This window comes from Rissa tridactyla, chromosome 5 (assembly GCF_028500815.1).
Source record: "Rissa tridactyla isolate bRisTri1 chromosome 5, bRisTri1.patW.cur.20221130, whole genome shotgun sequence".
Taxonomy (NCBI): Eukaryota; Metazoa; Chordata; class Aves; order Charadriiformes; family Laridae; genus Rissa; species Rissa tridactyla.
This window is the reverse complement of record NC_071470.1, coordinates 5221637-5247278: the sequence shown is the minus strand read 5'-3', so window position 1 is coordinate 5247278 and position 25642 is coordinate 5221637. Positions and strand designations below refer to the sequence as shown.

The 25642-nt window shown below is 41.9% G+C and overlaps 1 protein-coding gene across 16 annotated transcripts in view; it reads right to left on the bottom strand.

Moving 5' to 3' along the window:
* The window catches only part of TENM3 (teneurin transmembrane protein 3), a 434875-nt gene that overhangs the window by 36984 nt on the left and 372249 nt on the right, over positions 1-25642 (bottom strand). For all 16 annotated transcript variants that reach the window (XM_054202752.1, XM_054202736.1, XM_054202738.1 and 13 more), the window contains 9 exons: positions 21532-21748; positions 20372-20491; positions 19711-19972; positions 12920-13187; positions 12202-12345; positions 8624-8873; positions 2759-2991; positions 2064-2218; positions 327-1201 (listed from right to left, as the gene is read on the bottom strand). In XM_054202752.1, the coding sequence (XP_054058727.1) occupies positions 327-1201; positions 2064-2218; positions 2759-2991; positions 8624-8873; positions 12202-12345; positions 12920-13187; positions 19711-19972; positions 20372-20491; positions 21532-21748 (2524 nt within the window). The remainder of the gene's footprint in view (positions 1-326; positions 1202-2063; positions 2219-2758; positions 2992-8623; positions 8874-12201; positions 12346-12919; positions 13188-19710; positions 19973-20371; positions 20492-21531; positions 21749-25642) is intronic.

Here is a 25642-nt window from a genome sequence, read left to right as displayed (position 1 = left end):
GTTGTCTGAGTTACAGCTCTCTTGACAAAGAGTGAAATGTTGTCTCACTACTATTTCAATATATAAAGCTGAAATTCAAAATAATGAATTTAAAATTATTCCAAGCCAACGTTTAGAAGAAGTCAGACAGAGGAAGACAGTGGGGGAAATGAGAACTATCTTTCTGTGTTTTTTGTAATCAAGGGTCACCTTTGCAGTTACTTCATCAGTCTCCAGAAATCTTTCAAGGCTACTGTACAGTTGTACAGTATATAACTCTGTCTGTGTGTATATATACATATAACCAAAACAACTCTAAGGCATCTGACTTTATTTTATGTACTTACTCAAAAAAAGTGGTCCATCCCGTCTCATCGCTTTTAGTTGCCAGAAGCCCGCTGTTGCCGTGGTAGGTAAATAAGACGAGCTCCTGCCCTTGTGCAGTCATGCTTTTCAAACAGCCGTTAGTGCCTATCGTCAACCAGATGACTTGGTTATCCGGAGAGACCACTCTTACTGGCATCCGGTTGGGATCCCGTCGGATACGAAGAGTGTTCCCGTTGCTGTCTGTTACCGCAGTAATATCATTATCATTACTGTAGCTAAAATTGTAGAGATAGTCTCCGGTGACTAAACTCACAGTGTACTGGTGAGTACCGTTGACATCGAAGATATAAAGCTCTTGGTCAGTTGGAGAAGCAACTTCATAAAAGTTCATTGAATTCAATAAGGGTTTATTCCTCGACACAGCCCGTATCCTGATATTTCCCAGATCAGCAATGTACAGGGTGCCATCCGGAGACACAGCTAAGGAGGAAGGGGCATTCAGTTTGGCATCTTTAGCGTAGCCGTCGCCGCTTTGGTAACAGTCACAGTTGACGTCATTTTTGCAATCGCACTCTGAAGGTATTCCAGCCACTAATGAGATCTCCCCATCAGTTGTGACCTGTCTTATCCGATTAATCTTTTTCTCGTCGGTCTCTGTAATGTAGAGTACCCCGCTGTAGGACAGGGCGATGGCCGTTGCTGACTCGAGCGTGGTCTGCACGGCGTGTTTCCCCACCGTGTACTCCACCCCAGGAACCTGGCAGTGCATCGGCCTCCCCGCGGCAATGCGAACCTGACGGTTTTCAGTGATCTGCAGAACTACGTTGTTATCCAAAACATAAATGGAGTTATCCATCGGGTTGATTGCTAAATCTGTTGGCCATTCCAGACGAACCTTTACAAACAGAAGTGTTTAGTTAAACAGTTAACCACTGCAGATTAAATGAATTAATTCACCTTCAATTTCAGACCTGCTGTAAGGATGTTTTTCATCTGCTGTAACCAATCACGACAAAAAAACTTGTATCAAAATACGCGCAGCAAACTAAAGCTTTTCAGGGAGGCAAAGGGAACTGTGATCAGACATCTATTTTCTTGAAAACAAGCCAGTTGCACTGGAACTACAATACAGGTTGAATTTCCTCTCCAATAAATGCTACCCTTTTCTGTATCACAAATCCATAAATAAAAATAGAGACAGATACCAAAGCCTAAATACGTACTTTAAGGACAGTATTCATCTTTTATTCTTGTAATAGCAAAAATAACTTACTACCTTCCAGAGTACGAGACACCGTACTGTACTCCATTTGTAAACGTACCGCTAGCGATGCCCCTTCGCACCTCCACAAACCTTCTTGAGACAAATAGAAAAATATGTTCTTTTCTATATATCCTCTCGTTCCCTCTAGCAGGCTGGGGACGTTAGCCATTCCGAAAGCATCAACATGCCAAGATAGTTCTAACAGATCTGCCATTCTCCCAGTATTTACTACCAGACTTAATGCTTCCCACTGATAGTTTTGCTGTTCTAAACTAAACTGAACTTTATGGGCAGAAAAATTGAATACAGCGGCATTTATAGCCGAGAGAATACACTGCGATTCGTGCCCTTGGAACAGGTTTCTTTCTCCCCAGTTTCTGATGTTAAATATCCATTACGCACTCCGCCCAGTTTTATTATAAGGGACAATAAAAGCTGTATTTGCATTTCTAGCCCCAGCTCAGCTTTCTGAATTGGCAGCAGGGGAAGGTACCTGGCTGATGTGCATGCTGGTGTCACAGGTTAGAGGCCGTGCCGAGGTCAGGTCGTTGGAGCCAAGCAAAGTCGATATTATGCCATTCTGATCCACTTTTCTGATCATGGTCCCATCAACAAAGTAGATTAACCCGTTCTTGTCGATCGCTATTCCTTTAGGGAAGAGAAGAGAAATCCGTTGTTTGTACTAGCAGGGAATGTGCTATCCATAACTGAGGGCGTTGCCTGCCTAGTGGGAATTGAGGGCAGAATACGCGGCCTTAGGCAGTAGGTAGTAAACCAGCTTGTAAAGGTATTTTGCATAATAAACCAACGTTCAGTCTGAAATCTACTCCTCTTGATCGCATCTGCTGTTCATTGGAGAGTACGCTGAGAAGGGCCTAGCTTTCAAGTTAACCTGACAAATGGGTAAGTGGGACCAAAACCAACACTGGTTTTAAATCTTCACCACTGCCTGCCAAACACATAATCTAAAGGAACATTTGAAAATGCTCAATAACCATGAAAGCCAAATATTTCCTAAAAAAATCAACCCAGGTACCGTGTAGCCCTCTTCCTCAATGGTCTTTCCAATTGGAAAAAATTACTCAGAACCACATTTTTGAGCCAAAATTCAGTAATTAAGCATGATCACGCCCCCGGCTCTGAACTCTCGTATTATTTTGCAAGTTAGGGAGGGATAACTCTTTTTACCTTTAGGGCTCATGAGCGTTGCCTCCACCGCCTTGCCTCCATCGCCACACCGTGCCTCGTCGAAGGGCAGGCACTGCTCCCCCGTGCCTCCTATCACCTCCGCGTTCTTGGTCAGGTCTTTCGCACCCGTCAGCGACTTGGGCCGATAAATCCTGCGCGTGTTCGTGTCGGAAACGTATAAATCTCCCGTCACGGGGTCAGTTGCAAGGTAGTACCTGTGAGCTGGGTTGTTGCTGTAAAATGGAATTATAGATTGCATGTGCTGTAATTAATTGCACCTACCATTGGATCAAGAAGAAAAGGTTTCAGTTCATGGGCAAGGTGCAGTAATACATAAATAATTAAAATCAACAGTGATGCTCTAGGCATAGGTCTTGGCCCCAGAATCTTCCTTGGTTCTCAGTTCTCGCCTGTGTCTCAGGCAGTCCAGTCTAGACTCATCCTTTTGGGACAAAAGATCCATTTTGTCCATAACGCTCAGAGGCCCGTCCCGTGCTCCGTAATTAGAGACAGCTCCTGTCTCTGTCATAGGCCAGACCAAAATACCGGAGTCTGATGACTCCAAGGCTTTCCGGGAACCTCAATCCGGTCCCAAACTTTGCAGCAGGACCCCAGCCTTTGCTTACACTTTGTTGCTGTTATCATCCTATCTGTTTTATTATAATTTATATAAGGCTGCTGGGGTGCGTGGTTTATATAATTCATAAACAGATAAGGCAGGGTTCGTATTATTAGTTCACAGGCAAGAGATAAGACATCCTTCATAAGTATTTGTTTAATCCACCGCTTTCAAAGACGTGATGCGCATGATTTAACGCATTAGGAAATGTCATCTTTTCCACCAGAGCACCGAGCGCAGCTTTTCCGTTCTTCTTCACTCGGAGTCATATTTCAAATAACTGTACGCATTGGCACAAAACCGCTAACTACGCCAACGCAGTCTTTATTACAATGAAAATATATATTGCTAACAGTTTTCCCAGAAACGTACATTTTGCCTCTCCACTGGTGCCACATAATTGAGAATTACCATCTTTTCTCCCCTGCTGGTGTAAAAACCAGCCCTGGAGAGTACCTTTTGGGGTTGATGTATTATGATGTAGAAACTTAACCCACTGCAGTTGGGATTCCTGACCTAATTTACGGCACGAAGAGCCGAAATAAGGTCATGTAAATAGAGGAGGTAATTTCAGGCGGGCTCCTAATGGATTGAAGCGGTGTCAGAACAGTCAGTCCCGCTTCTGCTGTTTGCAAAAGCGCTGCCTAAACAGATCTGCCCGCCTCGGTGACAGCCAAACATCTGCTGGCAGAATGCTCCACTTCACGTTGTGTAAATACATAACTGTGCTAATGTCACACGTTTTTATGTACTGCCACTTGGAAAAAGCAACAAGAGACCAACAGGAACAACTTGTGAACAAATTATGTCTTTTAGCAGGGACAGGTTTTTATAGCTACCCAAATTACAGAAACACCGAAAAAATGTGTTGCATAAATAGGATTTTCTTTGGTTTTAAGACTTTTAACATGTTGGTTCAGAAGGAAGAAGCCAAGTGAAGCCGAGTAATGAAATCAAACCCAGAGCGATTAGCACCTCTTAAAAGCTCTGCTACAGAGCTGGGTGTCGTACAGCACGTCTGAACACAATTAGATGTAGGCTTACGTGAAGCTTCCGTCTGTTACAAATCTATTATTGCCAACGTGCAAAATAGTTGAAAGGTATTTTCGAAACCTTATTTTACGCAGAGATCATTTGAGATGATCACTGTGTAGCGTACAAATTATTTATACCTCCACAGACTGCAAATTAAATGGTACCCATTTACATGATTACGTTGGTCTTTAAGAAACTTTGCAGACACTTCAAACATAAACAAATTGCAAATTGTGAAATGTGCAATTAAATTTTATTTCATTGTAATTTAAAATAAAGTCCTTTCTTATATTACTAAAATCTAAATTAAAGTTCTTTTCTTCAACTCATCTAACGTTGCCTCAACCATATTTTTCAACTGTTGGAATAAAGAGCCAGCAAATCAATAACTAAACAATTTATGCCTAACACAATTATTTCTTTCAAAGAAGAATTTTCAAAGCTGTTTTCTTCATAAATATGAAAACATTTCTATGTTTTAATTAATTCCAACAAAAATGCTGGGATGAGTTCTCATATTAAGTAGTGTATCCTCATCAAAACAAAAAAATACAGCTGATAACTTAAGGATATTTTCTCATTTTATTAAAAAAACACCCAAAGGTTGGGAGTGCGTTGGATATTATTATTAAATCAATACAAACTCTCCAATTTGTTATATGAAATGTCTAATGGCTCCTTTCGGAAATAATACAACAGGCTCGACTTCAGCGTTTCTTTTCAAGAGAAGGTTAAAAACGCGGAGGCGGCTTTAGCCGAGAGGAAAACCCCTTTAATTCCCAGGAGCAAGGCACAATCTGAGGGACTGAATAACTGTCCAGTGAAAACCGCGTTTGTTTTCCAGCCAGAAAACATCTACGCGCGCTACGCACATCTCAAAAACAGCAGAGGGATAAGCGGCCAGCAGCTGGAAAGCTGCTCGGAGTTTATTCTGTTTCATTGTAGCTTGAAATAATATTAAGCTTCTGCCTTCTACCAGTAACAACAAACGCAAAGAAGTAAAATCCAGGGTCAGTGACTTCCTGACTCATTCAGTGTCGCCTCATCGCTGTCAGTAGCGCTGAAAAACACGCAGTTACATACCAACGTGGGCTCCTATAAAGACAAATGACTACGAATTAACTTGCTCTGTCTGTGCCAAATAATGGTAGCCGTGCCTCAAATCTGCAGTGCGCACACGTGTGCGCAGTACGCACACGCACACAGAGCTGCCACGATCTCTTCCCCACCGCTTTTACCTGGCTTACACCCATCTTTTCATTCTTCAGCTCTCCGATCACCTGAATTACTCTCCATTTTTGTAAATGGATAGAGGAATTTTTAAAAAATATTCTTCCTGCTCCAGTCCCCCTTTCTCTCCCATTCACTCTGTGCCTTCCAAACCACACACCCTCCAAGCTGTTTGCTGCTTCCCTAAACTTTTTTTCTGGCTCTTCAGAGACTTGGGATACTGCCGCAGCCTACACATGACCTCCTCATCTTCAAAGTCCTCCTAAAAATGACTTCTTCCATGAATGCCTGTCTGCATTAATCACCCACGGGCAGCAGTGTGTATAAAGACATCAGTTCAGCTTTGGGATTGGAAAGATGAGAGGTCACTGGCACGTGAGAGGATGAATTTGATCCGCGTTGTCTCTCTACTGTTGAGCACAGGCTCCTTGCGGTGGGAGGCACGTCACGCTCCGTGTTGGGTTTGTAGGCGAGGCCAGTTCAGTGCTTGAGTGGATAATAGATCCGAGCTAATAGATCCGAGCCAGTATTTAGCCCTGTTCATTAGTTTTACTTGCTGAATGCATATTTTAGTGTATTTTCTTAGTTTCGATACCTAGTAATTATACATTGCAAAGTGGTCTGCTGAGGGCTGTTTTCCAAACCGCAATTTAAATAGAAACCTCAGCATTTCGCAGGGCTCCGCACGACTTCACGCAGGCAAAAGAAACTATTTGGTCTCCCGGCGTGTCCTTAAGCTGGGGAACCCACAGCCACAGGATTTGGGGCATCCTAAAAGTCTACACGTCTTAAAATAAAAATCAGCTAAATTAATAAAATACAAAGCTGCCAGGGGATATTAAGCATAAAGATGCCACTCTTGGCTTAGCCCCTGAGCAGCAAACCCCTAAGGCTAAGGGTGGACACTGGGAAAATGTTGTCTGATGGGAGAGAAAACTCAAACTGGCAGCAGAGGGTGTGCGCTCCACAGCCCCTGCCGCGGAGCCAGCTCTCCACGGCCCCCTGCGCCTCCTCCCTCGCCCACTTCACAGCCCATGAAAACGCTGGTTTGTGCAGTATGACTGCAATTGGGCTCCCCGGGGCTTCCGCACGTGTAGGCACGAATAAAGGAGGAAAGCTGCAGCGTTCCCCCTCACCGACTGCTCTTGCACGGGGGGCTCCAGCTGCTGAGATGACGCAGTTGAGCCTGTGCCCACGGCTCTGGCAGTGGCTACTAAATCACAGCAAAGCAAACCTCACCACGCGTCCATTCCTTAATCCCAATTGTCCATTCCAAATCCTCATTTTGAATATTATTCCATCTTCCATACATTTGCCAAGACAATGCCTTTTCCAGCTGCAATCACAACTTTACGATACCACTAGGGACATCATTCTTTTAAAAGTAGTGGAACAAACGCAAATTAAAAGTAATAGTGAAAAGCTAAAAGCACCAAACAGGAGAGATTGCCTCGGAGTCACACCTGGAAAATACCATAAAACCAGCCAGACTCTGCATCGACTCCCAGGCCTGGTCATTAGCGCCGATGCAAACACCTTATTGAGTCACAGAATTTTTTGCCTAACACGTCTGAAACACACTTATTTAAACACAAACCCCATCCTCATAAAGAAATATGTCCAAAGCAAAGCGAATTTAAAAAAAAAAAAAAAGGAGAACTGAGGTACGACACTCTGGGATTTGTTTAAAAACAAGGAAAGAAAATGACTGGCAGCAAAAAAAGGAGAGAGAGGGACCGCGTGGGGCTGCTAAACCCTGTACTTAGGAGTTCCGCCACAAAGTCTTGCAGGGTTTCATGGATCCAACAACATTTTAGCATCACTCTGTTTTCTGGTTTTGCCCCCCTTTGAGGAGCGGCTGCTGCGGCACAGCAACTCTAAGCAGCCACCACCTTCTCTTCTGTTCTTCCAGCAATGCCAGGGTGGATGAATGCTCTGCTACACCCTTCTCATTACTGGTGGTTTTATGGCCAGTCCTATGAATCTTGGTGTATTTTAAAATCTCAGCTCCCGGAGCTGTATTATTACGGGCCAATCTCAACTTCGTCATTAAGAGAAGTTCACCTTTAAAGAAACAAACCTGTTAAATGTGAGCCTGAAAAGACTCAACGTCAAAAATCTCATGAAATGAACTCACTGGATACTTTTATAATTTAATTACTTAGATGCCATTCTCCTCGTATTTGGGGTATCTGATTGATGAGCGAGTTTTGATGGGATCAGCAAAAGTGCTGGCAGGAAGGAGCAGGAGTGAGCAGGGACGAGGGCGCAGCGGAGGAGGGCACACGCAAGCTTAAAAAGAAGCCTGACTGCGGACAGAGAGTGATGAGAGAAGGGGAACTCGTATCCGAAAGGACGATACCGCCTGACAGCTGACATAACTGAAACATATGAACTCATTATTTTTGAAAAATACTCCTCTTTTCTAGTAATACATCTCAGAAATGACTTCTCCATTATAAGCATTCATTTGTTAAGAAAGAAAAAAGAACAGTTAGAAAAATATAAATCTTCTTTAAGGAATGCTTACCTATGTCTAAAATCTTTATTTCTTGGTGGGAGCAAGTAAAAAAGAACAGAAAAACATTATTAGGAAAACATTCAGAAAGGATGTTAAAAGATGAAGGCAACATTTACAGCGATCATTAGCGAAGTGGTGAACGACTGTCTTTTGTCCACTCATGTCCACTATGTAGGTTAACTCTTTACATCCACAGAATAATTACTTTGGGTAGATTACATTCGCACAGTTTAGATTTGCACAGTTGAAACATTTTACCAGGGGAAAATGTTTTCACTTCAGTTTTAAATACTTTTTCAAATGGATTAAAATCCTTTGAATTGCCCTTTTTTTTTTTTTTTTTTTGTTCCTAAAAGCATTTGGCAACTCGAACTTACACAATGTCAGAAATCTATTCCGTACTTCAGTGTGCAACGGTAATTCACAACTCCAAAAGTCCGAGGTGAGAAAAAGCCCATACCTTAGCTCCAGAACACTAGTTACATTTCCAGATGGGAATATCCGCCGAACGTAGTTGAAATCCCCCACGTAAAGGCTGCCGTCAATCCCACAAGCTAAGGCAACCGGAGCCAGTAATTTGTTACCATCAGCTTGGCCGTTACAGCTTGGGCAGGAGATGCTGCGGCGTCGCCCGTTGCCCATGATGCTACTAACAACCGGGGGCTGCTGAGATATAAACTGATTTTCACCATTTCCTTTGTAGAGGATTCCTGGCAGGTAACACAAAAAGCACAAAACAACAACAAACCAAAAGTTTGTAAAAATGTATATGATTGAATTTACGTACACAAAACGTATTCTAAATATTCTTTTAGTTCACGAATATAATTTAATGGACTTCTAATTATTTCACCACCGTATTTTTCTCACTACACGGAACAGAACCTTATTAAAACATTTATAGTTATACTGAAGTCACAGACACACAAAGCATTAAATTATCTTGTCCAAAAAGTGTAACAGAAACAATAAACATACGAGCATTTAAAACCCAAACAAGTTTTCAATCATTCTTTTAAATGTTATTAATTTTAATTGGTATAATTCAGAATAAAAATGGTCACGTTGAAGGAAACGCGAGGTGTACTGAATGAAATCAAGGTCTGTGTTTCTAAATCCTTACAGTTTTAACATTCCCCGCACATGACTAAAATTGTAACTGTGCATATATTGTAAAAAAGAAAAAATATTTGCAAATTGTGTTCCTAAAGTCCTACTATAACTAATTATGAATACGGTGCCAAATGTAATCTGAAGTGGATTACTGAGGCAAATTGCAAATATTAATTAAAGAGCTACTTCAAAAAGTTGGAGATTGCCGCAATTTTCCATTCTAAGAAGACTCTACTCAGCTCACAATAAAAATGTACCTCTGGCAACAAAGTCTGCCTCAATACCACGGCTGCAGTTATAGGCAGTTATTAAAAATGTCAAAACAACAAAAAAAATGCAGTGCCAGACCAACCTGCCTCTTAAACTTAATTCTGCTTTGAGGCATGAAAGGAACAATAATTTCGTGAAGACAAAGCAATGTGCCAGCAGTATTTTTCTTCCTTACAGCCTCCATAGGAAATCTGAGAAGAAAAATGCGGGTTTTATGTTAAATCTTCTGTCTTAGGGAAAAAAAGCCTGGATTTACAGTGTGTTCCGGTGTTGCCAGGCCCCTCATCGTTACATCTCCCAGCGAATCCATCCGGTGTCCTCTGCCAATGGTCAGCTCTGCTGGTTTTATTCCTTAGGCACAATATGCCTTCCCGCCGTATAATCCATGGAAACCCCATGTCACTTGGTATTTCAGGGTGACACGCGTTTTATTGCTCGTCTGCCCCGAGTTTCAGAGGCAGTTTGGGGCTGAGGGCTACATTTCTCTTTTGAGATGGAAGCTTAGAAGAAATTTAAGGTGTATTCCTCTTTCTCTCCTCACTCCCCAACTGCACTCTTTATACTGAAAGATAGGAGAAAAAAACCCCGCTTTGTTTTCCTCTTCAAATGTTTTAGGTGTCCTCACTACTTTTTAATGCTATAAAATTTAGGAGATTATAAATGAAAAATCAATAGACATGATAAAATTGGGAAGAATGAAAATGGTTTACGGAAACCTAACGGCAAGCAATCTAAATAAGAAATCTAAATCAAAAGAGGGAGAACGTATTTTTCATGAATAGTTAAAGCCAGAATGCATTAAGAGTGTACGAAATCCCCTCTCCTGTGATTACATCATTTATGACAATCATGGCACCATCACTTTGCCTGAAATAGCTGAGTTCTATAATTTTCATCAGAGGAATTCTACAAGTCAGCACAGAGCACTATTGCACCTGATTTATTCTGTCATTACCTTGAAAAATTGGTCCTTCACATTTCTCCTCTATTATCCCAGACTAAAAGATGTACATTAGACTATTTACTGCGGGAGTTCGGGATGTCCGTACAAACACTGGCTGCACTCTCCTCGGAATAAATTTCTCCAGCTCATCCACCTTGTCATTACAACTCTCCACTTCGTTTATTCAATTAGACACACGTCACTTTGAAAAGTCATTACTTGTCAAATGTACTCTTGAACGTAATTTAAAGCCACCATCAATTTGCCTTGTGAACAGAATCAATCTGATATATATATTTATAATTATAGCTCTTTACATTTTTAGATGGATTACCTTACAATAATTTGCACAGGGTTTTTTGACATTTTCAATTAGGTACAATGACACCTTTTCCCTTGATTTGGCTGCCTTGTTTTTCTACCAGTCAGAAGCAGCGCTTTAGGTGGTGATGAGCATATTGCACAAAATAAGCTCATAGAATCATAGAATGGTTTGGGTTGGAAGGGACCTTGAAGACCATCCAGTTCCACCCCCCTGCCCTGGGCAGGGACACCTCCCGCCAGACCAGGTTGCTCCAAGCCCCGTCCAGCCTGGCCTTGGACGCCTCCAGGGATGGGGCAATAGTAGATGGATTCATCTACAATGGGGAGACCTCCAAGGGACACCAGGTGCTGCAGAAGTGACGTTCTTCTCGCTGAATTACTTCTGGGCTCCTCCTTTGCATCAAAACCCAATGCGACCACCTCCCACCTTGAGCAGTGTGACTCTGCTTATTTTACTTTTCTTACATGCTTCCAGATGAATTTTTCCAAATTTCCTGCTGTTCCGCATTGAGCTGGGGTTTCTGGAGCATGGCACCCTCCAGGCAGCTGCTGAGGAGCACACCGGACAAATCTACCGTGGTGCCAACGCACAGTTCTTAAAACTGTGTATTGCTCCTCATCTTTTCACTGGAATTCTGGAAGACTTGCTCGCTAGTGACCGGACTCCGTCCTGAAACGAGGGGCACAAGGGCCCCGGGCTGACTCAAGGCAACACCATCCGTCACCTGCTGTGTGCTGAGCCGACCACGGCACCCCAGGCAGGATTCACCTCGGGGGAAGGACTGAACGGGAGGAGAGTGTAAATGAGGGCTCATCCTCCAGAAGAGACGGTACCCAGGCACTGTCTGCTCCCGTGAGTTGTGCCGGGGCTGGGCATGTCATGACACGAAGGGGAACAACTCCTGTATAAATGAGGGATTTAATATTGGGAGCAAAGAGCTCTCAGTTTGGCAGGAATGTCTCTTATTGCTGCTTAATTTTCAGTCATTGTAAAAACTGGAAGTGAAAACATTGTTCAAGATCCTCTTACATACAAACAGTTAATCCCAAGAACCATGCTGACACCTACAATTGCTTTAGAAATACCGGCTCCTTAGCATCACTCACTCTTTAAAAACAATTTCGACATTGTTGGGTTGGGATTTTTTTTGCTAAGCATAGCTCACGCAGGCTCACACCGTTAGATGAAATTATTAATACTTATGTATTTGTAGGGTGAAGAAACACGACATACGCTGTAAAGCTCAAAGCATTCACCATATGCAAAAGTTTCCATAATTTCCTTTTTTTAAAAATAACAAAGTAAAAATTTGGGAAGTTAGAATGAGACACCTAAAGTGCAGGGCAGTTGAGTATTAAAATTAGCAAGAAGAAAAGGAACTCCTCACCATTCTGAACATCCAATACATGATGTTTATCCAACGTCCAGCCACCCATGTTGGAGGCATCCAGTTCATAACCCTGCAGAATGGCAGTCCGCTTTTCCCAGAGGGTTAGATCCAGGCAAGACTCATATTCATAACCCACAGACACTGAAATAACAGCAAATTTCCTCATTAAGTATAGCATCTCGTTCAGAAGAGTTTAAAGAATGTGATTTCCTTAAGGCACATAGGTTCTTCTGCTCTCCCAGGCTACCTGAAAATCCCCGTGGCTTCCTTAGTTATACTGAAAATACTAAATAGAATTCCAAAACCCCTCAGAAAGCAATCTTGGGTTAGTAAAATAATTTCAGTTATTAAAAGTGGATTAGGACAGGTACAGAAGAAAGCCATTTTGTGCAGTATGTCAGAATGCCATTGCACTCTCAAGCACGAGGAGAGCGCAGACTAAATACCACACTGTGTAATTATTAGGCTGAGGGATACTTCATGGGGGAGAAGTAGAAGTGAATAAAGACTGTGGTCTCTTTTCACTTTCGAAGGACATTTTTTTCTTACAATTCAAAGTTTGGATTACTATTTTCCAATATATTTTAATATCCATTATTATTTTTCATCTTATTCTGCTAAACATTTTCTACTTAACGGATACAAGTGCTTGAGATGTGCCTCCCTGTTTTCAAGACAACCATAAAAGCGCAAAAAACCTCCATCACACACATACCAACGGCTTCAGATAATCCGTAGACTCTCTGGTTGTATGCATCAGTTTTATCCCATATGAAAGTGTAAGCCAGATTTGGGGATGCGGGGAACCATTTTTGGAAAAGTCTTCCCACCACTGCCACCATGAGATGAACCTTCATTAAATTAAATGGTATCACAGACTGGGTCATAGTAATCTTCAGAACAGATTTGTATCCCGCAGCCCTGGAGCTTAAGTATGATAACTTCAAATCGGTTCCTGGTATTGTTGTTTCTTCATGAAGGACCTAGGCATTGGTAAGAAAAAAGTACGGTATTTGAATGGTTTTGAAATTAAAACAGAACAACGCAGCTCTCATAAAAGGAGGCCTGACACGATGCTACAGGACAATCCCTTAGGAAGTATCATCTAAACCTGGTTTTCATTTAATAATGGAAAAAATACATAAATAAATAACAACATTTCACCTTTCTTTCAGAAAAGCGAAGCCTAAATTCTTTGTTACACTGAAGCTGCTTAGTTGATACTTTCTGCTGAAGGATTTCAGAGATCTCTCCTTTATTTTTATGGGGGGAGAAGAAGCACGCAGGAGAGGGAAAACATTCCCAACTGACTGCTTTTTCCAGAAGAAGCAAAAAAGCATCTTTCACCTGCATGGAAGCAGCCCCTTCTTGTCCTGCCACCCGTGTCCCAACTATGGATAGGGAATAACAGCAGCAGAGCCTCCAAGCACTGCAAAGCTCAGATTTGGGGTGGGATGGCGCTAACTGCTCCTGTAGGAGCAGGAAAGACTTTTAGGTGGTTTATTATTTGCATTACCCATGGATTGTAAATACTTTAAACTAGAGCATTCTTCCATTTATTTTGAAGACAGATAAGTAGGACGCCTCAGGGAAAGCTTTTTCCATATTTCCTGATCAATATTCACTACTCAGACATCAGCTCACCACTTTCTCATTTCAGAGAGGTGCAATGATTCAATTTTATTTTTAAAAGGTTCCTCCTCCCCCCCGCCCCCCCCCCGCCCCTTGTCTTTTCCTCTGAGCTGAGGAGCTTTTGTGGGTGATGGATGGATGTGAAAGGTTTCTGTGTAACGTGGATGAAGACAATCCATACTGTCCCATACCTCAGCCGGGACATAAACACTGAGAGCCAGCGCTTCAGGTGAGGAGCTACCAACTATCCCAGCTCATTGGGGAAAAACAGAAACAAGAAAAAAGTATCTGGACACATTTACAAATATAATGTTTCTCTGGTGGGAAGGGAGGGCGAAGGACGCTGAAGCACAAGCCCAGAGCCTCCGTGCTGTCAAAGGAACACCCCTGGGGAAGTAAATTTGGAAAGCTTTATTTTACTTTCCAGCCTGAAGACCAAACACTAGTTAATGTTAGTGGAAAGCGGACTTCAGGGAGAGCACTGCCGCAAATATTAGGCTTGAGACTTCAGCGGGATCAAAACCCGGCTGCTAAAGAAGTGCTGAGGTAGCTCTCTGTGGTAGAGGAATCCTTGGACACTGCTTTTAAACAACCCACTCTCTGCGCTGAATAGGGGCACAGAGTGTGGTTTACGCTCTTGGGGAAGGCGACAGGCGCTCCACCGTCCTCGGTGTTAGCACTTTTGCTGGGATACAAAGAAAGATTTATATGGTATTAATGACATCTATCTCCTTCCCAATAACAGTCACAAAAAATCAGAATTAGTATTTTGACTCATTGCCCGGTACGAGTGGTTATTCGCATCTGATATATGGGGGCATGCAGCTCTTCTCCAGCAAGACTATATAACAGAGCTGTAGGAAGTAAAGGAGGATTTGGAAGATACTCAACAAATTAAATTCAGATTTAAAAATTCTTAGTCTTTGAATGTTTCTTTTTTCCCCGGCAAGAAGCTGCCATGACTGAGAAGCAATGACAAGCAGCACCTCATATTCCTTTTCTAAGACTTTGAAGAAAAACCAGAAACCACCTAGGAACAAAAGACAAATTCCTCCTCAAGACATCAGCAGGACTCTCATATACTGCACATTAAAACTGGTCTAACAGATGGAGGGCTCGGTAAGCAAGAGGAGAAAAAGAAATAATACGCTTGTAATAGGACACAATTTAATGGACTTCACCGGTCTCCTGTCACGACCATTGCTTCCTTTACAACTGCAACTGTGGAAGAGCAGCGTTAAACACTCAGGTGGTCTTCCAGTGTTCCTGGCTGAGATAACAGGCAATAAAGAGGACACCTTGAAGTTTCAATTGGCAAGAAATTCCACTGTGTATTTGGATTACTATCAAATTAGAAACTAGGACACTCACGCAGTTCTCAGCAAGGTTTAAAACAAAACCTGAACCCCTATTATTAGTTTCTGCAAAAGCCTCAAATATCTGCTGGAAATCTGACTTATAACTTCCTTCTTTCCATAAAATATCCCCTGTAGTAACTTCTTTTCTTGAGAACTTCAGAAATGTAGAGGTAAGGTCACGCATCTCAATCTCTCTCCCAGAATCAAGCATTACAAAGAGAATTAAAGCAGTTTAACGTTCATCTGAAAAGTTAAATCATCGGGCACAGCAGAGAGCATCCCATGGGAGCCATGACAACACGTCAATTGTACAGCAATCAGGGACGTCGCTGGGGATCAAAGTCACGTCAGGAATCACCGACACAAGCAAGCCGTCTGTACTTTACCTTTTCCAGCCTGAGTATCACACTACCTTCAGGAAGCCTGGTACCCACAGGAGACGGAGTTACAGCCCAACCACCAAATCCTAACGGTTGACATTTTATTTATGGATGGTCAAGCTCCTCGGAAGGACAGGTGTGAAATATTTAACCTACAGGACTGAGATAAGGGTCGTCTCAATTTTCAAAAGGACAGAGTTTGTTGTCCCAATAGTTTGATCTGGCGACTGAGTCCCATAAACTGTGCACGGCTCCCTGTCCCTTGGGGCCAGCAGGACTAAAGCTGGCCAGGCTCTGGAACGCTTTCCTGCTCCAAAATATAATACGATTCAGGTGACGTGCTCTGATGGTATTAGGAATTGTGAATACGAATTTTAATTCAATTAGGGGGGAAATTGGCTGCTGTGTCGCCGTGATTTTTTTAGCAAATTGAGCAAAATGAGGATTTGAGAACAAATTTCACAAATGAGTGCAAACTTTAGTCCTCATTTCAGGAAAAGGTTCTTTGCGGAGAAGTAACAGATGAATTGCTGCATTAAAGTGTAACATCGACTTGGTTTGAGGGGGGTAAAGATGGCATTTATAGATACAGGTAGGTATCGACAACTGCTGCTATTACACAAAGCCCAAGACCAAGGAGTACTAAAATTGTACTTCTTTAAGTAGAAGCTGAAATGGCTCATTTCTAGATGGAAAAATCTTTTCCTTTTTAAAAAAGACTTCCGCTAGAACTGAGGCTCTTAAATGAACTTATAAAGAAAAAAACCTTGAGTTAACAATATAAAGCAAGGAGAAATGAAAAGGGGGAAAATGACTTGGTTTTCCTAGACTTAAAATATTGCTGAGATACCACAGAGAAGGGGCACAGGAAAAAGCCACACACGCGTAAAAACCTAAAAATGTGACCATAAAAGAATAACTCAAGAGGTGTATACAAAGGTTCAAACAGAAATCAAAAGAGATGAAAACCAGAAAACGTGCTGGAAAACAACGATGCATAAATGACGATATTTGGGTCTAAGAATGATCTCCATTTTTTCTCAGTACAAACTTGAAGTTCTGGAGATTTTAGCTATGTGAAACTAGGATGCAGCATCCATGTAATACTGGAATATCTAAACATCCTATTATACTGCCTGTTTAAATGATAAAACAGATTAATTACTTTGCTGAAAATCTGGCCACCCTGAAGTTACAAACAATCATTTTTATCAAGTCACCGAGGCCCATGTTTTACCCTGAATTCTTCCGGGTAAATATATTTTGCCAACTTCTGCCAGCAGTGAGAGAGAGCCAGGGGAGAGGAAAAAATTAAATGGGCAACCTTGAACATATGATTAGAAGGAAAAGTTTCAGTCTTCAGTCTCCCACACGCTGGAGGTGACGGAGACAAGCTGGTCGGGACCTGCAGAAGGCATCTTGGAAGCGTACGTAACAGTGGATGATAGAAGTTTAGGAGAAGGAAAGCCTCAAAAACTCAGAGCTGCTCATTGTGACTCACGTGTGGGTTTCTGCCAGATCACACTGCAAGATGTGGCAAACAGACATGTATTATATTAGGAAAAAGACAGCAACAAATATTGTTGCTAACCCATATAAGCAGCTCCAGCTTAACCCGATCTCCCTCATCTGCATGCCGTTCACTGTCTTGTTCCACACTGATTAATCTCAGCGAGTTAAGTCTAAGCAGAGCACGCTAACTTGCAATTAAAAGTAGATGAAGTCATGCCTAAGTAGGTTGAATTCAGTTAACATGTTATTTATTATCATCCCCCTTGAGTAAGGATCTCTTGGGTCTGCGATCACCCCTTCACCCACGGCACTGGTTCTCTCCCCTCGCTTGCCTTCTTTTTTCAGTTCTCCGTTGTGCTGCTTCCTCGGAACAGACTTTAATTCCCCCTCTGATCAATCTGGGATTCATAAGCCACTAAGTACACCCTTTCGGAAACATTATCTTGGAGGGATGATGAAGCACTTCAAGGGATGATGATTACAGCAGCACATCATTTTCTTCTGCGGTACGTGGCAGTGGGTGCTGCCACCCCACACGAACGGGGTGACTAACGCCAGCTGAAGGAACACGGGGAACCGTTTCTTTCTCTGTGCCTTCATCCAGTCTCCCACACTTCAAACTGGCACTGCCCCTTCTTTACGAACAGATTGACAGCTGTTCCTCCGGAGCTGAACAGAGAGATTAAATGGAATCTGGTTCTGCTCATCTTTTATCAGCGTGGTGAATTTTTTGGGAGACAGACCGTTGAGCATTATGGATTTCTGAGGGGAACCTGACCCTAACAGGGTATGTCCCAGGCACGGCTGGGCAGCTCCCACTTATCGAAGCCGGGAACTACGTGTGTGATGAGCAAAGAATACGGAAGAAAATACTCGATGTTTTTTTTTTACACAGCACCACAACCAGATTTTTGCATACGTAATGACAGGACTATTTTTACCTCGTCGTAAATGACCCACCAACACCAACTGCTTAGGATCCGATGAGAATACGAGCTTCCCTTCCGGCTGGTTTCCTAGGGAAATCAACTTGACCCAACCGCCCTGCCTGTCAGACCTCCCTCCTCACGACTTGCGAGCCTGGGAGCCCGTTTCAACCCCATTTGAAATAACAGCAGAAATCCCTAAAGATGATTCAGTTCCTTTAGGGTTTATTAAAGAAAAGGGTTTAGGTAGGGAAGAAGTTGTTACTCCCATGAGAAAAAGGCTGAACGCAGTCCGTGGGGGAAGGACTGGATGTGGCAGATAGCTGGAATTACAGCAACGGGTGGGAATTAGTAGGAATCCAGACTTCATTAGTCCCACTGCTCATGAAATTACTTGTTTACCTACATGTTACAAATGTTTTGTGAAAATATGTATTTTCTGACATTCTTCTATTATTACCTTTTTCTTAGATTTATGCCCCATCTATCAAAGCCATTTTCCACCACTTCAGGAACTAAATCTATCATCTGTTGCCAAAACAAGTAAATCAGAGCTGTTTTTCAGTGGACTGTGTTTTGCAAATCCCTTCTTTTAATTGACTTGCAACTATCAAAGGCAGAGAAATGATAGTGAGGATAAAAGCAACAATTTTCTAGCACAGTCTAGATTTGTGTGAGCATTTAGTTGTAATTTCCTTACATCTTTACTTTAAACCTGCTCTTAGCATGAACCGCTTAATGATTTTGCTCTTTTCTTAAGAGCTCTGCGTGAAAACATTTGAATACATTTTCTATGCTTCCCTTGAAGAGACAAGGACATTTCTTAGAGAATGGGAAAAAGAGGGTCCCTGTGTAATTCTGACATTGTGAAGGTGGGGGAGAGAGAGGGAGAGAGAAAGGAGAGGGAGAGAAAAGAGAGAAGGGAGAGGGTGAGAAGGGAGAGGGAGAGTGTTTTTTCATGAGAAAAAGTTTTATCAGAAATCAATAATGAGTTAAATATTACTTCTTGAAATGCAACGCTGCTTTAAGAGTCGAAGAAGGCTGTATTAGTGATTACTTATTTGTGATGGAAGAACTTAATACACCTGTGTTAGAGAAAAAACTTTCCCATCGCAGCTTTTTCCGTTTAAAGCACGGTTTTGACGTCTTGCTTTCAGTATTACAAGTTCTGAAGAAGTAGAGTAGCACATACGTGCGCATTGGCTTGTAAGCCTGTCCTCGGTCTTACAGAGGGTTCTTTGAGTTTATAAAAATCTGAGTGTCGTGCCATTTATTAGGACTAAACAGATAAATTGAACTGTATGGATCTTTCAGACATAGGGGAAAAACACCTTTCATTTCCAGTTTCTGAGGTGCGCTTCTAGCAAGGCGGCAGTCAAAAAAGTCAGATGTACTGCGGTGTGTCCATTTTGATGGGCCAGTGCCTGATTGCTGAAGACAGTCTGTAAATTAAATGATGCCATCAAATATAAAACCAGACACTGGTGTACACCAAGCTTTCTTACCCTTTTTTTTTTTTTTTCGGATGAAAGTTTAATAACGATCACATAGAATGAATAAATTGGTCTGAAAATAATCACATTGCAAATTCTTAGCACTTGGTCAGAATTATTTTTCAACAGTAGTTTGCACTCCTTTCATCATGGTGGCTTAATGCTAACCTGTGATAACACGCTATTTATGTTACGCAAACGTTACCTGTGTCTCTGGGATGATAGGACTATCTTCAGGAGAAATTCTAAAGAAGGTGGATAAAGGCGACGACACGATAACGGGGTTTGGCCTTACAAATCCGCTCAGATCACAACTAGGAATGTCATTCTCTTCCTTCTTCATGACCAGGGTATCCATGACATAAAAGACATTCCAGGGAATCCATACTGTGTGGTACTGTGTCAGGAACGGCGATCGCTCAAACACCAGTGTCAGAGAGGCACCACCATTCGCTACCAAGTCAAACCTAGGGAAAAAAACGCAAGAGGGCCAGCTAGTCAGCAAATTCCCAAAGCCACCCACAGCCTCCATTTTATGGATTGATTTTTCATTCCATTGTACTGCTCTGAAGGCACAACGGCTCTACTGGGAACAATGGGGACACCAATTAAATTATATTACATAATACTGCCCTAAGAGAAGCGAGAGTCTGGGACGCCGTGGTCAATTTAAGCAAGCCCTCCTACTTCTAAAGTATATAATCAGCATGTTTTACATCTGAAGAATGTACAAAGCACAACTTTGGTCAATGACTTCTTTCATGCCTTTTGTTTCCATTATTTTATTATTATCTTATTTTTACAAGCAGCTCTTCAGTTATGCCTTTGCTGTGTTTATGACACGAAGTGCTTCAAAGGGAACTTACATTCCATCTTGGCGAGTGATTGTATATCCATAGTCTGGATAGTGTAGAAAGGAGACGTTGACCCCAATGAGCGGTGTTCCATCAGCAGTTAATACTTGGCCCCTTATGACGGATGCAAGACTGTGAAAAAGACGCAGGATCAAATTACAAATTTGCTTCTTTTTTGTTCTCTTTTGAATGAGTAAAAGAGAGAACACACACACACATCTGTATGCGGTATCAACTACCACTAAAAAAACATTCCTGAGACTCTAACCCTTTTACAAGTTCACATAATTTACACTGTATAAATAAATGCCTCAAAACCTACAGATGATAATTTTGCTTCAATGTTGTTGATTTTACTTTGGTTCATTTTGTCTGTACCGAGTTACTAAGACCAGAAATTCACTGAAGAATTTTAAGAACTTACAAACTCTAGATGTTCCCGCTGTAAGTCATACCTCTGGCAGGCTCTTAAAGAACAACATACTTTTCAATTAGTATCAAAGCAATCTGTAAAACTGCAGGGACTATGAAGTACAAAATTTAAAAGAGCAATAAGGAACATTTGAGCAACAACTTTTAATCAACTGCTGTGCCCAAACACATTAATGCTGTTAAATTACTGCAAACGCAGTAGTTCTAGTGTAAATCATCTTCCTTCACTCAGTGAGATCCCAGACACCTGCTTCCTGTTACTGGTTTATTTTCAGGTCATTACGGCTTCGTAGAGCACCAGTCAAATAGTTTATGCAATTATGCTGTCGTGCTCTTAACAGTTCTATTACATTAATTCATAATTTATATTATTTAGTGAGCTCAGTTTAAAAAGTGAAGCTTTGCTTTTCCTTCTGAAGTGTTTTCATTGCTTTGATGTACTTCCAACTGTGCTAGCCCAAATCAACTGGTTAAATAAAGATTTATTTAATCATTAATGAAGTGCCCTGTCAGAATACAGGTACTAAGCACGGCAAGTACCTTCTGTAACCTACCGGCACCGTCAATTTGAATTTTACAGAAAACGAGACAAAATAAGCGATTTGATAAATTAAAGGTAAAAGGTCTCTGCTCAAAGTCCACGCCATGAACTCTGCAGTCACAGTGGATCTTCTAAAGGTGAATCTCACGCACGCTTCAATTTCTTTCGTATGCGTGAGTTAATGAGTCGTCACGCTCACCTCTTATTAAAAGGGCTTTCCCCAGGTATGACGTGAGTGCTGTCTGCTCCGATGAGAAAACTGATCCGGTCATAAAACGCTTTGGCTGCTTGCTGAGATGGCGACTGCTGGCTTTGGCTGATAATGTCTTGGGGATCAGGTAGCCCGCGACAATAAGGCTGGTTTTGGCAAGAACTCTGCAAGCAGCAGTCAGGATCCATACAGTCCACCAGCCCATCTGTTGGCAGAAAGTCGCACAAATGAACAAATTCCTCCTCCTGCCCCTCTGCACGTCCCTGAGCCAGCCAGCAGAGAGATTAAAACAAATACCTAGTATGAAAAAAGACTAATAATTAAGATTTTAATGAATTCACTTTCAATTAAGGAACGGGAGGTGGTTTCCACTGAGTTCTTAAACTCCCGTGGAAATCCACACAAGCTGAACACACTCAGTATCGCGTTCAAATTAAACCTATTTATTCGATCCTTCTCTAAAAACATGTTGAACAAACCAGAAAATGAAGGCGCTCAGGCTCTGCATACACCGTTAACTTATAAATATTAAACATTTTAGGTGGGTCTAAGGAGCTTTTATCTGAGGTTATTTGGCTTGCGAGGGAAAAGAAACAAGTAACTCCCACTCCGCCGCTTTCCTGAAGTTTTTTAGCATATCTATGCCGCAAGTAGCTTTAAATATTTCATGACATTTATCAAGGTGGATTCCTTTATACCTTGGCAGAAAGATTTTGTTGCTAGTGGCAAAGGCAATTTCCACAACTATTTTGCATGAAAATGTGTGAGAGAACAAAATCTGCATCTAACATTTAGATTTTATTCTGAACAAACTGATGAGGAATGCTGGCCAGTATAAACAAGATTTAAACACACGGGTGCGTATGGGCTGAAATATTCACATATAACGAGCATTAGATCTGTCACATCACTGGAAATCTAATTTGGTGAAAGATTAAAATCCAGATCAAATTGATAACTCCTAATTTGCTGTAAGTAAAGTCGTGAGGAAAATGAGCCTGGAAATGTCAGCTACAGAAAATTTCTAGATGAATGTAATATGGTATCACAGAGCTGATAATTGTTTCCCCAAAAGAACAGCAAGACTGAAATAGCTCAAACATTTTATTATTCCATTTAGATTAGAGCGGGAGCTGCTTGCTGCACTCAACTGAAAAATACACCGGTGCAGCACTCGAAGGAAGCCCATGACTCTTCTCGCACAAAAGAATCCAGCTTTAGAGTAAAACTTCTTTCTGAAGGGAAAAATATCATCCATTTTTGTTCAATCATATGTTGAAAGAGTGTAAGTAAACAGAGATCTTCTGAAGGTATTCCTCTAAGGATTGCTGTGTTATGTGGATCAGTTAGAGGATTGGCAAAACAGTAAAGGACTGGGATTTCTATTCTTTGGCACATCTAAAATTCTCATTTAACTCGGCTGACGCTGAAGTCAGTTCAGGGAAATTAAACGGGATGAAAAAGTCATCGTTAAGTATATCAAAGTTTAAACTTTTTTTAAGAGAAAAGAAAGAACGTTGATTTTTCCTGGGATGAGGATACGCCAGAGGGTCGTGTTGCCATTCTGACAGACCTCAACAGGCTGGAGAAAGGGGCTGACAGAAACCTCGCGCAGTTCAGCAAAGAGAAGGGCGAAGTCCTGCCCCTGGGGAGGAACAGCCCCAGGCACCAGTACATGCTGGGGGACAACTGGTTGCAAGGCAGCTTTGTGGAGAAGACCCTGGGAGTCCTGGTGGACACCAAACTGAACACGAGCCAGCAACATGCGCTTTGTGGCAAAGAAGGTGCCAATGACATGCGGTTGTGTTGCCAGCAGGTCAATGGAGGTGATCTGTCCCCTCTACTCAGCACTGGTGAGGCCACCCCAGGAGTGCTCTGCACAGGCTGGGCTTTCCAGTAGGAGAGAGACATGGACATACTGGAGAAAGCTCAGTGAAGGGCCATGAAGATGGTTAAGGTCTTGACACATCTCTCCTATGAGGAAAGGCTGAGAGAGCTGAGACTGGCCTGGAGAAAAGAAGGCTCAGGGGGAATCTCTTCAGCGTGTACAGATCCCTAATGGGAGGGTGTAAACCAGACCCCCTTCCAGTGGCGCCCAGCAAAAGACAATGGGCATAGACTGAAACACAGGAAATTCTGTCTAAACATCAGAAAAACTTATTTTTACTGTGAAAGCAGTCAGACACTGCAACAGGTTGCCCAGGGAAGTTGGGGAGTCTCCATCCTTGGAGATACTCAAAACCCAGCTGGACGTGGCCCTGAGCATCCTGGGACATTGACCCTGCTTGGAGCAGGGAGTGGGACTAGATGATTTCCAGAGGCCTTTCCAACCTCAAATAGCCTGTGACTCTTTGACTCTTGTGCTTTTCTAGTCTTGTTCTTGTACAATATGAAACCCTTTCCTAGCTGAAGGACTGACCTCCTTTGCTGGTTTTAACTCTAGAAGCCTGGAGCCGTGTCAAAGCTGGGGGCACTGATGTTTAAAAGTATAGTTTTGGGGTTTTATATCTCTGTATGGTCTCCTAGGCATTATCTGGTGCAGTTGCCAAAGAAATGCTCAAATTTCAACATTCATCTTTGTTAGTTTATAAAAAGCAAATGTACATCTGGAGTATAGTCTGCAGGTCATAAAACCGCATGAGATTGACACCTTCTGAACTAATCAGCTGGAAATGCATTTTTACAAGCCTCTCCGCTAACATCAATCAGAAAAAGAATCTCATTTTCACCAGCCAAGATACAGGGATACGCTGTTTGTTATTTTTCTGGGGAGTTTATCAGGAACTTGCCCAGGCGAGTGACGGATGGTTATGAATCTGGCTCCTTATAACTTGAGAAAACATTTTTCATTCTTTCTCTGTACTTATATGTGGCTAGAGCTATCTAGTACCACTAAGCTGAGTGCTCTATTGCACTGTGTGAAGCAGAGTAAAATTTCCTCTCTGAAACAGCTCTGCAAAATTATTGATGAATTTTGTTTAGCCTGAAAAACAAGAAACTTAGCTCAACACTGGCTTATCAGTTATATCACTCAAATATGACAGTGAAATTATAAGGAAAATAGAAACTCCTACAGCCAGCCGGACAATCATTATCCATCTCAGAAGGCTATTTGCTTTTTTTTTTTTTTGTTCTGGATGTAAGTGGTTCTTCTATATACAGAAGAGGTAATGACTACGTTATTATTTTCTTTCTCAAAAGCTAAAGTCTAGCTGTAAAAATCTTGGCGAATGTTACTTTTCCCTTTGTTGCAAAATGCACAGAATTGCGATGGAGCATGGTCTGGTGATAAGGTTGCTTCTTTGGAGAGACTAATAAACCCCCCAAAACATTAAATGAGAGGAGGCAAGACAGAGGATTCCCACACTTACAGATATCTAAAAAATAAGATGTATCAGTGGGCGTGTTTGCTTTTGAATGGGATTTAAAGGGTATGTATAAAACTAATGGAAGGAAGAAAAACAGGGGGACAAAGTAGCCCCGGGCACAAGTTCTGCCAGCGTCAAGGGGAGATCGTGTCCAAGGACCGACATAAATCACATTCTTGGTAAATAAGTTGATTATATATTTAGGCAACAAAAAAATCTCCATGAAGTGAAATTCAGTGCCTTCATAGGAGGAATACAGTTTTGGAGCTATGATGCTGGCCATCCCACCAGGATGGTTTCGGTGACTGTGGCACACACAAAGGCAAGAGGCTGGAAAGGACAGAAAACTATTAACAAACCTCAGCTGTCCTCACATAGCTCAATTTTACTACAGGCTATAATGAATGGACTCAATTATAGACACCAAAAATGACCGCCTGTAGGAGCAGCTGGTTGGAAAAGGCTCAAAAGCAGAACTGGCCCTTGATTTATTCCTGAGCAGTGCACAAGGACCTTGTTCAATGTTATTATTGCAGATTCTCTATAAGCATACCTATACGGTACTCAAATTCAACATTCTTGTTGGAATGAAGAAGCCTAAAATATTAAGTGTTGGGCTCTAAATGAGCTGTCACTCCAGAAAGAAATAAGTGGGTAAGGGCTATGGATATATCAACCCAACACTCCTCCCCAGCAACCACAGATGCAAACAAAAAGCTGAATAATGAGAA